The sequence below is a fragment of the Lutjanus erythropterus genome, chromosome 11 (assembly GCF_056507025.1).
Source record: "Lutjanus erythropterus isolate fLutEry1 chromosome 11, fLutEry1.hap2, whole genome shotgun sequence".
Classification (NCBI taxonomy): domain Eukaryota; kingdom Metazoa; phylum Chordata; class Actinopteri; order Lutjaniformes; family Lutjanidae; genus Lutjanus; species Lutjanus erythropterus.
The window spans coordinates 18,409,909-18,425,449 of NC_139327.1; the positions used below are offsets into that span (position 1 = coordinate 18,409,909).

Consider the following 15,541-nt stretch of genomic DNA (forward strand, 5'->3'; position numbering starts at 1 on the left):
GACACTTACTCATGTAGTGAACATTCAGTATTCCTTTGAGCTCTATATAAGGTGAATAAACATGAAACAATGTTTAGAAAGCAGGACATTTCAAAGGAGAACATATGGTAGCATTATTGTTGTCAACATTGCATGTTTTGTTAATCTCTAATGAGAAGACTCATGGCAATTTTATGATTTAGTACAATAAATATATTACACATTTCTCCTTAAATTAATTAAAGCCTATGCACACCTTATTATCTGAAAGCTTTCATGTGCACTTCCACTCATATGTGCATGTTTTCCTGAGCCAGTCAGTCAGGACTGAAAGTAAAGGTTCAGGGATGACTGATGCTTGAAACACCTCAGCTGGCGCGCCTTCAGGTCCGCAGATAATATTGGCTTTGAGTTGTGTGAAGGCTTGTGTTGTACTGAAATGCTTTACTGGTTTCCAGTGCAGAGGTAAAGCCTATGAGCTATTTTGAGGTTGCTTTGAATGCTTTGAGATAACTCTCAGTTGAGTCTTCTTTCCAACACACATGTCAGGTGCTCTTTCATCCAAGTCCAGCCCTGTCACTGCAGCTCCGGACCCCAGCAGCAGGCATAAAGAGGTACCACTCCATTATCGGCCTATTGTGAAACAGGCTTAGAATAGGCCTAATTGCTGGTAATACAGTAATAGGAGTGACTTGCAATGTGTAATAATTATCACCTTGATCCCACTAAGAGTTGTGAGATCGAACAGTTTGACAATTATCCTGCTAATTTTCACTCCGCCAGTTTCCTCGTTTCATCGTGTTTGGAGTGAAATTTGATTCTAATCACCGGCTTGATTTAATTATTCCATTTGGAAGCATTCATTTCTCATTCCTGCTCAGTCTAAAACGACTGTCCGCCCTGGCAGTAAAACCCTGTGCTTGCGATGGATTGTGGGTACATCTGCGACATTCATTTTCAAGATTTCCAAAACATGAATCACTTTAATGATTAAAGGGAGAGTTTATCCAGCGAGCCAGTTACTTCATTAAGGGGAAATTTCAGATTCTAATTTTGAAGTAGCCACATCACTTTGGCAAATTTCTCAATAATCCATCTGTCAGGCATCTGTCTTGCTCGAGGATCCAACTGTGCATTCTTCCACCAGCTTGTGGTTAGATGCATTGCACGGCCTGTACGGAGCAGACACCTGTTAATGACTGATAGGAGGGTAACAGACACACGTGGATGGCTGTAAGGCCTTAGATACAAACCAGTTTGCAGGTTTAAATCCTGTTTATGACCTTTGATGGATGTTCCCTCCTCTTCCTGTCAAATCTGTTCTATCACTTTCAGTTGATTTAGCACAGCAGAGGCCAGGTGGTGGTCAACCAGGTGATTGATGCTTCAGCTCAGCCTCCCTCAACCCTGAACAAGTGGTTGAGAAAAAGAATACATAGATGTATGCTTTACCTCAATCTTTTAAACCTTTTAATATACACATTTTCGCCTTAAGTAGGTTTAAGGGTGGGAAAATAATCTCATTCCACACTGTCTGAGCTTGTGCGGGCTCTTCATCGAAGCTACATGATGTGTACACAGAGTGAAAAATTCCAACCCAAGGCTCCATGTTTCTTATGTCTGCACCAGATAGTTTGTGCATCATTTTATACGCACAGAGAATTAATCCTGGCATATTTGGTATCTCGGGAACATTTGGGATTTATACGAACATTTAAAATAAAGTTCTCTGGCTGCAAAGCAAAGAAGACTGACCCACTGGCAGGGTGGTGAGGTTTAACAGATTTTAAAGCAACATTATCTAACTATTCTACCTTAAAATAACAGTTTAAAAATCATGCTACACTGATTGTAATAGAGTTAATGGTGCCTCTGTCATTCCCTCTCTGCATTATGCATGCCTGTTCTCTCACTGCGTAACTATGGAGCCTGGGGTATGAAAAGCATGTCTTGCTTTATGGCACCAAGTAACACACAGCCAAGTATGTCACTGATGTTGCAGAAAAAGATCAGATTTTATGGAGAAATTGTTTTCTTTTTCTCCTCCTGATGTTTTCCTGCAGCTCCGCCTCAACTATCCATGATTTATGGAGCTTCCTGATGGATAGTAAAGTTATCTGCTGCTAAATGTAGCTGCTATTAGCTAGTTAGCTGTACTGCCCGGATTTGGAGCTCAGAGTGGGAGAGTGTTGGTGTTTACACCAGTGGCACAGGAGCTTCAGACCACCAGGAGGAGGACATTTTAATACTTGGGGCAGGACGGCTGCATTCAGACTGAATCAGCAATTAACTGCAGGGTTGTGTGTGGGATTTTATTTGAGCTTTGAATATGTGAAACAATCAGAAAATATTTCTCTGATTCACCAGCTCTTTTCACTACCAGCACTCTCTCTCCTCTGAGTCTCTCACTCGAAGAAATGGACACAAAAACAAAACAAAGGTATGACTATTTCGCAGCATAAACACAAAGGGGCAACAAACCCAGGCTCAGCCTCAGCGGACATCATGACAGAAGCATAGGACCTAGGAGAAAAAGAAAGCGACCAACCAAAAGGCCACTTGACACAAATTAATGTTGGATTGAGCTTTTGTGAAATAAAAGGCTGACAGATTTCAAGCGGGCCATCTTGCAGTTGGACTAGTAAGTAATATAAGTCAGCTCACTGTCTTAATATTTGGCTGTGTTAGCAAAGCTGTCGACTCACCGGTTTTTGATCAAATGTAATGCAATCATAACAAATGCGCATGTACAGCAATCCATATTTACACTGTCCGTATTGATGCCCAGGCTATGATGTGAGTTTCAGAATCTCTTGCTTTTCATTTCTATGCTCATATTAACAGATTACAGCAGCCACACAGCCTGTATGAGCAATGCAGCTCACACATGGCTGCAGCCACACCTCATCTAATGAAGCAGTCAGCAACCTGAGGCTCAGGAGTAAATATAATATGGAAATGAATGAGACTTCTTGTTTTGCCATTTTTCCATTTATCATTGTAGGCCTAAAATGATTCTTACACTCTCAAATTGTAAAATGTGTAGCTTATATACCAAATTAGAAAAACTATATATCTCATCAACTAAAATGTGTCATGTCTACAGCTACCTTTTCCTCTAATTTTTGCTGGTCTCTAGTCGTATGTCTCCCTAGGGGAGCTATGGATGTCAAATCCAAAAAATTAAGTCTCAGGAAAATATAGAATTTAGTAGGGGCAACACAAGACAGATTTTTATTTTCTTTTATGGCCAAAAATAGCTCCTTTGATAGAAAGGTTCCTGACCCCTCACCTATTTTTTCTGTGTGAGGGGCGTGGCTCTGAGTAAAAACAGACAATGAAAATAATTTGTTGACATATCCAGATCATACCGGCAACACAACATCTTTCAGTGTCTATATCTGTATAATGCATTGGACATGAAAAACTCATGTGATGGACAGTATTTTTCCAGTGTGCTTTTTTTCCTCTTTTCTCTCTCTCTCTCTGAACTAGGGTAGAAATCACACCACTTCCTGGTTACAGGTCTTTTCTCCTGTTCAACACTCTTCTGCAAAATACAGGGTTGGCAGTAGCAGCACCACGGCAGCAACGCTATCTGTGTGGCCACCACAGGTGTGTGAGCTGGAGTCCAGTGAGGTAGCCATCACACACAGTTATACACAACCAGTGTGGCCAGAGTGAATAGTGAATTTCAATCTGTGGGTGCCAAATTGCAAAGAATACCAAATCTTACATAATGCTGCTTTAACAGCTTGTTGGATTTTTCTCTATGGTTAAAAGAACAGTATGTAATTCTGTTACTTAGATTTTTTGTTAGTTAGTTATACTTAATTAGAGCATAACTGAGACACAAAAAGACTTTGGGTTGAGAATTAAATCTGGCATTTGTAATAATTTAGGGCTGTTTTCTATGCTTTGTTAGCACACAAAATTAATATAAGAAAAGCATAACCACACTGCTTCAGACAGCATGGTTAAATCAGACTGAAGTGTGTGGGCATTAAACTGAACAGATGAAACAAATATGCCACAAGCCAGGGGCAACCACAGGCATATAAGATCATAGCAGCCATATGCACCATGTGAATGTCTGTGCCTACACACACACACACACACACACACACACACACACACACACACACACGATAGCATTACATGCAATCAAATGAAAGGGTCCTCACTGTGTGCTTTTCTAAAGAGAAAATGGTTCCCCTGATGAGAGAGGGGGAGGCGGGGAAGCGAAATGAGAGCCACAGCAAGTATGTGCAAATGCAGCTCTGAGCTCAGAGCTTGTATAAGCAGCTGAAAATGAAGCATGAGCGCCCTCCGCTGGTCACGCTGGTGTTGTCTTTCCTGCGGCCTTCACCTGCGGAACTGTCACAAGTCATCAACACAGACAAACAAAGAAAAAAAACAAGGCCGCTGAGTCCATTTTCAGAAAGCATTTTTAAATTCATTTTATTATTTTATAGCTAATTTACAACAAGCGCTTCACTGAACTGGAACATTTTATTTTGCTTGATATTGTCATTGTTAAATATATTTTTCTGCATCAGTTGACTTTGTTGTAACTTTGTAATCAGTCTTTTCTGTAAAAATTCATATATTTTATAAGGAATATCACACTATGATACGGATGGCTGAGAGAGAGATATTAAGAAATACATTGAACCCTCAAATAAAGAAATTGAAAACATATTATTCCATTCATGGATGTGTTGTTTCTGTGATTCTCTCAATGTGTAAATGTAAATGGATGTGCTGATATCTGTGTTTGTGTGTGTGTATGTGTGTGTGTGTGTGTGTGTGTGTGTGTGTTGCCCACCCGGAGTGTGCAGATGTTGTTTCTGTGTTTTTGAGCAGTTTAACTGGGCTGTGGCTCTGATGGATTCTCTACTTGCATCACTTCAGCAGTGTGTGCACGGCTCAATCTAAAAGCCACACAGCACTCCAACATCTCTATTATATTTACAGCATTCCTGGCCGAGACCCAAGGGCTCTCCAAATGTGGAAAAAAAAAAAAAAAATACAAAAATATACAGACTGGTAGATGGAACCGGTGACAGTTCATAAATAAATAATAAATCAGAAACGAAAAATTGATACTTGTCACTCACAAGCTTCAGTGGTTCCACCTTGAGCCGGAAGAGAAGCGAGTGAGCCGAAATAAACAAACAATAAATATGAATGGTCACTTCCATCAATACTTCCACCTTCACTCTTATAATTCAAAACAAATTATAAGTAAATACAAACACATGCTCAGAAAACCTCGGAGTCCTTTTGTTTTTGCTCGCCATCCTCATCTCGCTGATACCAGGAGCATATGATGCCGTCAGTGCAAACTTTATAAATACTGTTTAAATCTTTAGACACACGTAGAACCATCTTTCATTGCATAACATCAGAGCAGTATTGCACTACATCTTCATGTGCGTGTCTCACTCTCTCTCACACACATACACACACCACCCATTTTATGTATTATACATTATAACCACCATTGGATGTTATAAAGGATAGATATTTTCATATAGTATCATTTATATTTCATACACAACACACGTTTCCTTCCACGCACACACAAGCAGCAAACGCACGTACAGTAGGCACGCGCACACACACAGTCACGCAGACACACACGGCTGCATTGTACATGTGTTTCGATTCAGTTTTCAACGTACACAAGAACACGTCAAATATGTCAGTTCAAAGCTCTAGTGTGAGGTCTGCTGCTTTACATCAACTTGAACGGTTCAGTTTGTTTCTGTGCCGCTTTTTGCTGCAACAATAAAATGGGAGCGTGAGTAAATTCAACAACCAAACTGCAATATTACCCAAAGAAAAATCAATGGAATATTGTCTGGAGATGTTGATTTTTACAGACTTAGTCCCGTTAGAAATTGTCATAAAAAAGATATATATATATATATTTATATTCATATTTATATTTATATATATAGGCCATTTATTTGTTAAACATGACTTAGCTTTAAATTTGTGTGGACACAAGAGGGAGAAAGAAGCAGAGAAAAAGTGGAAGAGAGAATAAAAGAAGACCTAATCCTCCCACACAGAGGAGTTTCCACACATGGATGTGCACATATAGTATGCGCACACACGGAGACCCACACGCACATACACACACGCAAACACACGCAGACACACACACACACACACACACACACACACACACACCATGGCTTTTTACTGCGGCCACTGGAAACAGTGTGTACGTCTGCGGCTGAGGGGTTCTTTTGGAAGAGTGGTCGGTGAGTTGGCTGTGGTGCGATGAAGCTAACAGCTCTGCTGTTTGTGCCTAGAGAGATAACATTCATCCTGGATTCTGACGAGCACGTCGGAACAGCCAGTCCCCCCCCGAAGAGGAGTGTGCTAGGTTACAGCTGAGGTTACAACTCTACGTTAGTGTGAGTGTGGGTGTCAGGGTGTGTGTGAGAGTGCCACTCTTAGAAATACAGGTGCTACCTACAACCATAAAGGGTTCTTCAACTTGTCCCCATGTACTGTAGAAATGATAAAGCTGAGAAAACTCAAAATTTTAAGGTAACTGACAATTTTGAGTTTTGACACCAACTCTAAAAGTTGAAAACATTTTTACCAACTAGTAATGTCTTGTTGAAATAACTTACTTTTCTTCTTTAGATACATTTGAATCTTTAAGTTTAGATATGCCCAAAAAAAATAATTAAAAAAATTATTGAGTAAACTCACTGAGGTGAAATAATAGTGAAGTGAATAATGGTTAAATATTTTCTTGTTTTCAATTGCAATCATTTACATTTCAAACACCCATATAATGACAACTCAGGCTCACAACTTTTTGGGAACAAGTTGTGAAACATAGTTTCTAAACCTCAAAGATTCAAGTTTATCTAAAGAAGAAAAGTAAATTATCTCAACAAAAGTTTTACGTTGGCAAAATAAGTTTTTCAGCTTCTTTTTACAGTGATAGGAGAACCTTTTTTGGTTCATAGTAGAACCTTTTATAAATGAACCCTTTAAGACCGCTCTACCTAGAACCCAACATGAAGGGTTATACCTAAAACCAGCTGTGAAAGTTTTCACCCAGAACCCCCTGTGAGAGGTTCAAAAGCAGAACCGTTCTATAGTACAATGGTTCCACCCAGAACCCTCTCTGGGGACTCTATCCAGAATCCTAATGGTGCTAACAAGAACCGACCCAGGGGGTTCTGCCAACGACGCTTTTATGTTCCATGGGTTTCAACAAGAACCCATTTAGGGTGTTCTACTAAGAACCTTCTTCTTTATTATGGAACAAAGAACCCTTGTCAAAAGAGTTCAACAATCCATGAAGAACTTTTTCTTTCAAAAGGGGTTCTCTGGATGAAAAAGGTTCTTAACTGAAGGAAGAACCCTTCAGAAGGAGAACACCTCTATAAGTGCATTGGTGCCACCCAGAACCCTCTCTAGGGCTCTATCCAGAGTCTTTCCACCTACTAATGGTACTAACAAGTTCCCACCCAAGGAGCTCTACGGAGAACCTGTTTATATTATGGTACAAAGAACCCTTGATCTTCAAGGATTTCAGCAGTCCTTGAAAGGTTTCTTTGGATGAAAAGAGTTCTTTTCAAGAAGAGTCTTACAAAAAACTGTTTACAAACCCTTTCGTCAAAACAGGGCTCTTCAGAAGAAACGATTCTGTGTAGAACTGTGGCCCTTCGGGAAGAACCCTTTTCGACCCCTTACTTCTAAGAGTGTTTGTTTGTTTGTGTGTGTGTGTGTGTGTGTGTGTGTGTGTGTGTGTGTGTGTGTTTGGGTGTGTGAGTGTGTGCATAAGAGAGCAGAGGCTAAACTGTGTGTGTCAGAGCAGCTACTGCACTCCGGACCGGCCTCTCTCTCCGTATGACCGAATCTCATGACCATATCTGTCTTCTCTTCTTCCTCTATGAGACATGCTGCTAAAAAACTCCTCCACAATAAGGAGGTGGAGAAGGAGAACACACCCTACTCACTCGCCTTTCTTCTTTTCTTTTTTTTTAGTCAGATTTTTCCATTTTGTTTTTGTCTCCATTGTCTTTGAGGATGCATGCACAAATTCAGCATATGAGTTTTTATCATTATAATTATTTGAACTGCCTTTAATAAATAATGCCTCGCGATATTCAACATGGGGTGAGTGAGCGAACGTCAGTCTTGGTCACTGAGGTGTAATTCTGAGTTCACGCTCAGAACCAAGAGGAGCTTCTCAAGAAAAAGGACTCTTAGCTGAGAAAAGACTCGGCAGGATGTGGGCGCCCCATTCTCAGTCTTCCCCCGTTTTCTGTCCTCTCCTGAAACAAGGCAGAGCTGACAGGAGGGGGGAGGAGGTGATATAAAAAGAGGGTCTTTTTGGGGCACCTCCATCTCAGACATAGGCGCGTGGAGGTGTCAACAGGGGCGTGAGACTTGAGAGGAGGTGGCCTTAATACTACCTTGGGGTCCGTCCCTGCTGCTCTCATTCAAGCCCTGTTCAGACCTAATGTCTCCAGATATATCCAGACTGTGTTGAGATCCAGATGACATGACTGTAGTTCACACCGGGCATCAGAATGCATCTGAAATCTCTCAAGTAATCACGTATGATTGGATTCCCATTTGCTTTTATGTGCTGGGAAACTGAAAAAACACACATTAGGCTAAATCAACTGTGTTGAGGACATTTGCGTCCCAAGTTTTGGGACAGCTGTATTTCGAGCTGGCCATGTGTGGCCAAGATGCATTTTAATGCAAAGTGTGAACAGGGCCTCAATACTCTGCCTCATTAAAGTGGAATACTGATTAAGTCTTTTCTCTCAGTCTCTTTTCAGCCTAATTACACATCAGTGTGTTCACATCTGTCTCAGAGTCTCTTTTTTTGGTATCGTTCTTTGCCTCGCTGTGTCACTTCCTGTGTTTGTCTCTGTCTCTGTGTTTGTCTTAGTATGCATTTGTCTCTCTGTGTCATTCTCAGTGATTGCCTAAGCACTGACTTTGCTGGAGGACAGACAGGCAGGCAGACGAGGCTGGCTTGGCTGTGAGGGTGAAGGAGGGCGGTGTCGGTATTGGTGGTCGTGAGGAAAAGGGGGTGGTCGGGGGTGGGTGCAGCATCACAGCCTCTCCCGAGTGGGGATCCAGATGTAAGGCCCTGATTGCTCCTCGATCACTGTCTTTACTTTGTGATAGACCTCTTCAAAGCTGTCCCCTTCCACGACAGCTGCAGCAAGACACAGGGTGTGAGGGATGAAGAGAAAACAACGAGGAATGGTGGGGAAAAATGGCACAGACGGTGGCGAGCAAAGAGAAAAGAGAAGCAGAAGAAATGGAATCATTAGGGGGGAAGAAAAAGAGAGAGAGAGAGAGAGAGAGAGAGAGGAGAAGAGGATGTTTATTAGATGTGTTTGCAATCAGAAAATGGGCCTCATGCAGGGAGCGATACATGGACAAATGTGTTCTTATTCTGTCAGTACCCACTTATTTTCACAGTCCATTACTGTTTGTCCAATGCAAGGAAACATAAGATAAAAAAGACATTTAAACATTTAGAATACTTAATTAAGATTATATTATATTATTTATGAGCAGTCGTATAGGGAATGGACTTAACTCAGTCTTCATCTGCTCTAACATAAGCTGCGAATGTTAGCATGTCTGGCTAACTAATGCTATCTTACTAGCTGCAGTAACTTTACCTCCAGACAAACTTGTTAGATACCACTGCATCTGCATTTGTTCTGTGAGAGTTTGAGGAGGACGTGGGCTGATGCAGAATCAAAGAGATAGAGAAAGAGATATAAGCTAGCTTTAGCCTTGCTCTTTTATCATTAATGTTGCATCATGCATGCAGCTGTCAGGTAAATTTACACAAACATTTTCAGAGTTCTTGTTTTAAAACTTGTCAGATGTAAACATTAAACTATCAGATGTGGACTTCTCAGCCGACTCAAATCAAGTTAGCAGCAGCTTACATTAGTCAGCTACACACTTATTTCTCTAAGGAATCAAAGACCTCGTATTTCAACAATTACTCCTAATTTCGATGTTACATCTTCCACTGTTGTCACCGTAAACTGCAAGAATACATTGAGAATAGAAAGCTTGGTAGGCTTAGCAACAGTAACTAAGGAGGGCGGTGCTTAGCGAAGGGTCAGTTAAAGAATTTCTGTTTATATATATATATATATATATATATATATATATATATATATATGTATATATATATATATATATATATATATATATACATATATATATATATATATATATATATATGTATATGAATATTAAGTGTTTTGCCTAGGTTTACGCTTGGGGAGATTACAGAACACATAAAGGAAATTTGAAAGGAGTCATATTTTACAAATCTTCCCACATCTATTTCCTGCTTCACTAATCTGTTGCTTTCATCTATTTTATATAATTTTAAATTCAATTACTTTAGACTGTTGGTCAGACAAAACAAGTAATTTGAAGACATCTATGGATCCCTGACACTGAAATAATTTGATAAAAGTTTATGAGACAAGTTAAAAATGTAATTACAACATAATTTAAAAATAACCACACTGAAAGAAAGTATTAAAAGAAATATAAATATTTTCCTTTAAGTTCAGTTGGTAAAAAAATATGAAAAAGATTTTAATTTCCTTTCCTTTACCACCAACCATTTGATCAAGCAAATTAAAACTAAATTTATTGTGTATTTTTAACTCCTTCATTCACTCGCTTCAGCATGTTTCTCTGCTAGAAGAACATTTACATCATCACAAATGTTTTGCCATTTTCCACGTATTTTGATTTTCGTATAACACCAGTACTGACACTCTGTAAAAATCACAAAATTATGCTGAGGTTCTTCCTCTTCCTACAACCTTTTTTTGGTGTCACGTCTCGAATGAGAGTATTTGCACAGAGCGCAACACCTGCCTTGACACAGTGTTTAGGAGGTGTAACCTACGCTAATAGTAATTTATGATGAAGTGGAATTCATCATTCAGCACACCAGGGTCAGAGCAGATGTGGTTAAGAATGGCTGGTGTATCTGGAGTTGAATTCTCTTATTTTTTTTTAAAGAGGAAATATAAGAGAAATTAAAGACAATGCTGCTGCATGAGGCCCAATGTGAGGAATAATTAATGATGAAAACAATTTTATGATCTACATTGTCAATTTTGTGTGAAATCACAATGTTAATTTAATTATGCATGTGTATGTGTACAAAGTCTCCCACATATTTATTCAGTCTCACACATATTCCTTCAGTGGTGGGTAAAATGTCACATATGACAGCTGTTGGATTTGTGAAGAAACATTCATATTCTGTTGACTGCTGTGATTTGCCCCAAATGTGTCTAATGTTAAAATGCCTCAAGTCCCCCCAGAAGGCACTCAAATTCTCATTCAACTCATTAAACTCTGCCAGGAATATGAGAAAGTGAATTTTGTCTTTGTGGGGGAGGTCTCTTTTTTTCACTGGCATTTGTTGGCATTAACCAATAAAAAAAGAGGAAAAAAAGTAATAAAGTTAAATGCACTGTGAAGTGTGAACATGAGCACCAGCACTGAACTGAAAATATGGACAATCTGTTGTTTCTAAAATCTTTGCAATCATAAAATGTAGGATTTTTATGATCGCCACTCCACATCAAACAGATTATGAGTAAGCGTACAGTGGAGTGCAAACACATTTGTATTAGCTCATGCTTGCCATCTGCTGCTGCAATAATCCAAACCCAAATCCAAAAGTAAGTATGCAGGGTGTGTAGACAGTACAGAGTACCAATTTGCTAATTAGAAATCCCATGCTCTGCGTGTAACCTTGTGCACACACCACTTCTGTGTGCTCATGTCATGATCTCATACCTGAGAAACACTCTAGGAAGTCTTGTTCTAGTTTGAGAGCTCGGTCCATCCCTTTCCTGGCCTGCTCCTCCGTCAGGCGAGTGTTGATCTCTCTGTTAACACCGTGCACAAATTCTTCATTACAACACATACTTTCATGCTGTGCAGTATACTCAATCTGTTGACCAAACATTTTTAAAATGTATGAAGAACTTTGGTAGAACATACAGGACATTCTCCAGCGACTTGGGCCGGACAAAGATGGCGATGGGATGGAGCTGAGCTGCTTGTAGTCTGCGCACAGCGTTGGCCGATACATCCAGGATGCAGTGTTTCCCCTGCTGCTTGTACACACATGCAAGGAAAGAAATGATGAGGATTACTAAATACAGCATGTTGTTTTAGTAACAACCTTTGGTAAATTAAAGGAGAAGTGGACCAGTGTGAAGGATTTAGTGGCATCTAGTGCTAAGCTTGCAGATTGCCAGATTAACACCTCATCTCACTCTCCCGTTCCAAGCCCCAGAACAAGTCAAAGGCCAAATCTAGAATCAGTGTTTGGTTTGTCCATTCAGGGTTACTATAGAAACATGGCAGTACAACATGGCGGCCTCCATAGACCTACTGTATATAAATAGACAGCACACTGGCGTTTGGATCGTATGTCAATGTCACTTTGGTCAGGTCAAGACTGGCCTGTGAACACACACATGGATCTGTGTTTTTTTCTGGAAAGCCCTATCATATCGACATTTCACAACCAATTTCTTTTCTTCTACTCCAAATAGATGACAGACCCTTGAATATAACATGACTCACTGAAATATAAATGTCACAGTACTTTTAATATAGAGAATCATCAGCTGGGGTGGTAGAGCATGTCATCCCCACACTCTCTTTCCACCTTTCCTGTCTCAAGTTCAGCAGACCTATCAATTAAATACAAATGAATTTGCCAGTCTTGACTGAACCATTATGGCGGTGGCACTGACGTACCACATACAGGACCTGCGCCCACTTTAGATACAAACAACTCACTCTAAGGTAATTAAATATAACAATTTATTATTGTTTTCAGGTGATTACACACAAATGAAAATATACTCAGGAATATTATATTCCATTAATGCCCCATTCTGCATCAGAAGGCTTGAGAAAAATCATTCCTACACAGATGCTGTTTAAACAATTTGCCTAGTAATCAAGTAGTCCACTTACAGTGCTAATTTTGGTTCTTTCATACATTCAGCATGTGGAAAACAAGGTCATTTTAGTGTTTGTTTTTTTTTACTTTACTCCCATGATACTTTGCCTCATAGTAACCTGTCTGATTCCAAGTGGCAACCTGAGGCTGCTGATGCATGAATACTAAAATTATGACAGGAAAAGTATTTTTTTCTCAATGAAAAACCCCTCAAAGTTGATGACAATCTTGCATAAAAAAAAAAAAAAAAAACTGCAGCAGTTGCAGCAGTGAAACTACAGCAAGCAATATTTATTAACAGTACTATACTGTAATATAGTGCCTTACTCAGTACAGAGTAAAAATTAGGGATGCACAATATGTTAAAAAAAAAAGACAGATTGCAATTATTTGACTGAAATTGTGATATGATTAGTGGGAATTTTTGCATTACTGTTTTCATTTTGACTGGAAAAAAGGATTAAAATCATGATGACGTGACATTTTGGGGGTCTGGACCAAACAAACATGTTTTCTTTTATTTGGAGAACAAAATTAGGCTAAGGCAGCTCTGCACCACTACAGTACTTCATTATAATGCTGTTTTCTCACATTTTTCCTTTTTCAAAAAATTGTGATTTGGTTCTGGTTCTGCGATTTGGATACTGCACTTGGCCACACTGCAATTTTGATAATTTTGCAATTAATTGTTCAGCCCTGGTAAAAATAAAGAAAAAGGAAGAAATGTGATTATCATAATCATCTGCTTGTCGTGATCAAGTTCACCAGATGTGATCACTATGAGAGGCTTCCACTGTATTGAAAAGCACATTTAACACATTTAAAAGAGTTTTATCATTACTAAAAGAGTTTTATCATTACTATTAATTCTTATTTCCTGGTATATGACATTGCTACGCACCTGCTCAGCCACCTCGCGGACACTCTGGACACTGGTGCCATACAGGTGACTGTTGTACTGGCCTGCCTCGATGAACCGATGGCTCTGAATGTCCTTCTCCATCTGTTCTCGTGACGACACAAAGTGATAGTCCCGCCCATCCACCTCATACTCCCTCTTGGGCCGCGTGGTGTCTGTCAGGTGCAGAACAAAACAATAAAAGCAACGCAGACACATACAACACTTTGAATCTCTTTAATCTCTTTCACTCTAATCACTGACTTCTCTGGGAGGGATGTATTATGCAGGCATCACCCTAAAATGACTGCAGGTGGCAGCAGTGACATCAAATAAAAGAGAACAGAGAAGGGATCAGTCTCTGTGACTGACAGCATAATAACTTACGTGGGACACAAGATCCAAACTTATCAGGGAACTCAGACAGCAGGTCATCATTTATCCTGTCTTTCACAGGACCCAGAATGATGATGGGCCTCGCATAATGAACTTATCATGAAGAAAAACAAGAAAAGAGAGAGAACATTCAGAAATGGGGAAGTAAAAACAAAAAGACACTTATTGTAACAGCCTTAAAAAAGATAGTTCAGAGTATATGAAGTTAGGATTTATGAAATACTAATTGATAATCACTGTTTTAACTACAGCAGGTGGAGGAGCCAAGAAGAGAACCAGCACAGAAGCTAAGCAATGTTCTGCTGTGGACGCTGTTTAAGTGCACACTATATTAAGTGTACACTATATTTCAAATATTTTCACTGCTTTACCTTGCCATCAAACAGCCTTTTCCCATGAATAACAGCCATTATATAAGCCAAATAACGCTTTCTCCAAAGCAACCAAACCCTGTGAGGAAAATCAATAATTTTACCTCACAGAACACGGGAACTGCTGGTTTCCTGCTGCCTCAATCTGTTTGCTTGTGTTTTTGTGAGACTTAAGTGTTTAAAAGTTTGTTCTGATTCACTGAAGTCACACAACAAAATAAACAAACTAACTAACTAGGTAGAAGACCAGCAACTCCCATGTTCCGTGAGGTAAAATTGCTGATTCCATCTACGGAGTTCGGTTGGTTTGGAGACAGTGATATTTGACTTATTTAACAGCGGTGTTGTCTGACAACACAATAAAGCACTGAAGATATTCTAAATATAGTATACACTTAAACTGATATTGATTTTTTTAGGTGGACCTTTTTTGTCTGTCAACATTGCTTAGCTTCTCCTATCTGCTTCCCTAAACTGGGGGTGTGTCCACCACCGTCTGCTGTAGGTAAAACACTGACTATCGATAAGTTCCTCATACAACCCCATTTCAAATAATACAAATTATCCCTTTCAATAATGTACTTCCTTTATGACCTTACCTTCCACTTGGGTGACTGTCTCATAACTGTGTGAGGTTTTATCTCTCCCTGTGTGACAGAACATAGAAGCATTTAGCCAAAGTTCTTTTAACAATTAGAAATTACATTTAGGTTTATGGTTCCGCATGTGTGCATGTCTGCATTTGCATCATCTGAATGGGATGCCTTTTCAAATGTTGCAGCTAATACATTAGATGTCATTTTTGACAAGAATAGTAAATACGTGACTCAGTTGGAGGTGAGGTGTGTTTTG

At 39.5% G+C, this 15,541-nt stretch overlaps 1 protein-coding gene across 3 annotated transcripts in view; it reads right to left on the reverse strand.

Moving 5' to 3' along the window:
• Positions 1-7,295: 7,295 nt before the first annotated feature.
• dlg4a (discs, large homolog 4a (Drosophila)) overlaps positions 7,296-15,541 on the reverse strand; it is a 60,766-nt gene continuing 52,520 nt past the window's right edge. For all 3 annotated transcript variants that reach the window (XM_084731117.1, XM_084731116.1, XM_084731115.1), the window contains 6 exons: positions 15,289-15,336; positions 14,310-14,411; positions 13,926-14,098; positions 12,049-12,161; positions 11,842-11,933; positions 7,296-9,196 (listed from right to left, as the gene is read on the reverse strand). In XM_084731117.1, the coding sequence (XP_084587243.1) occupies positions 9,090-9,196; positions 11,842-11,933; positions 12,049-12,161; positions 13,926-14,098; positions 14,310-14,411; positions 15,289-15,336 (635 nt within the window). In that variant the 3' untranslated portion in view covers positions 7,296-9,089. The remainder of the gene's footprint in view (positions 9,197-11,841; positions 11,934-12,048; positions 12,162-13,925; positions 14,099-14,309; positions 14,412-15,288; positions 15,337-15,541) is intronic.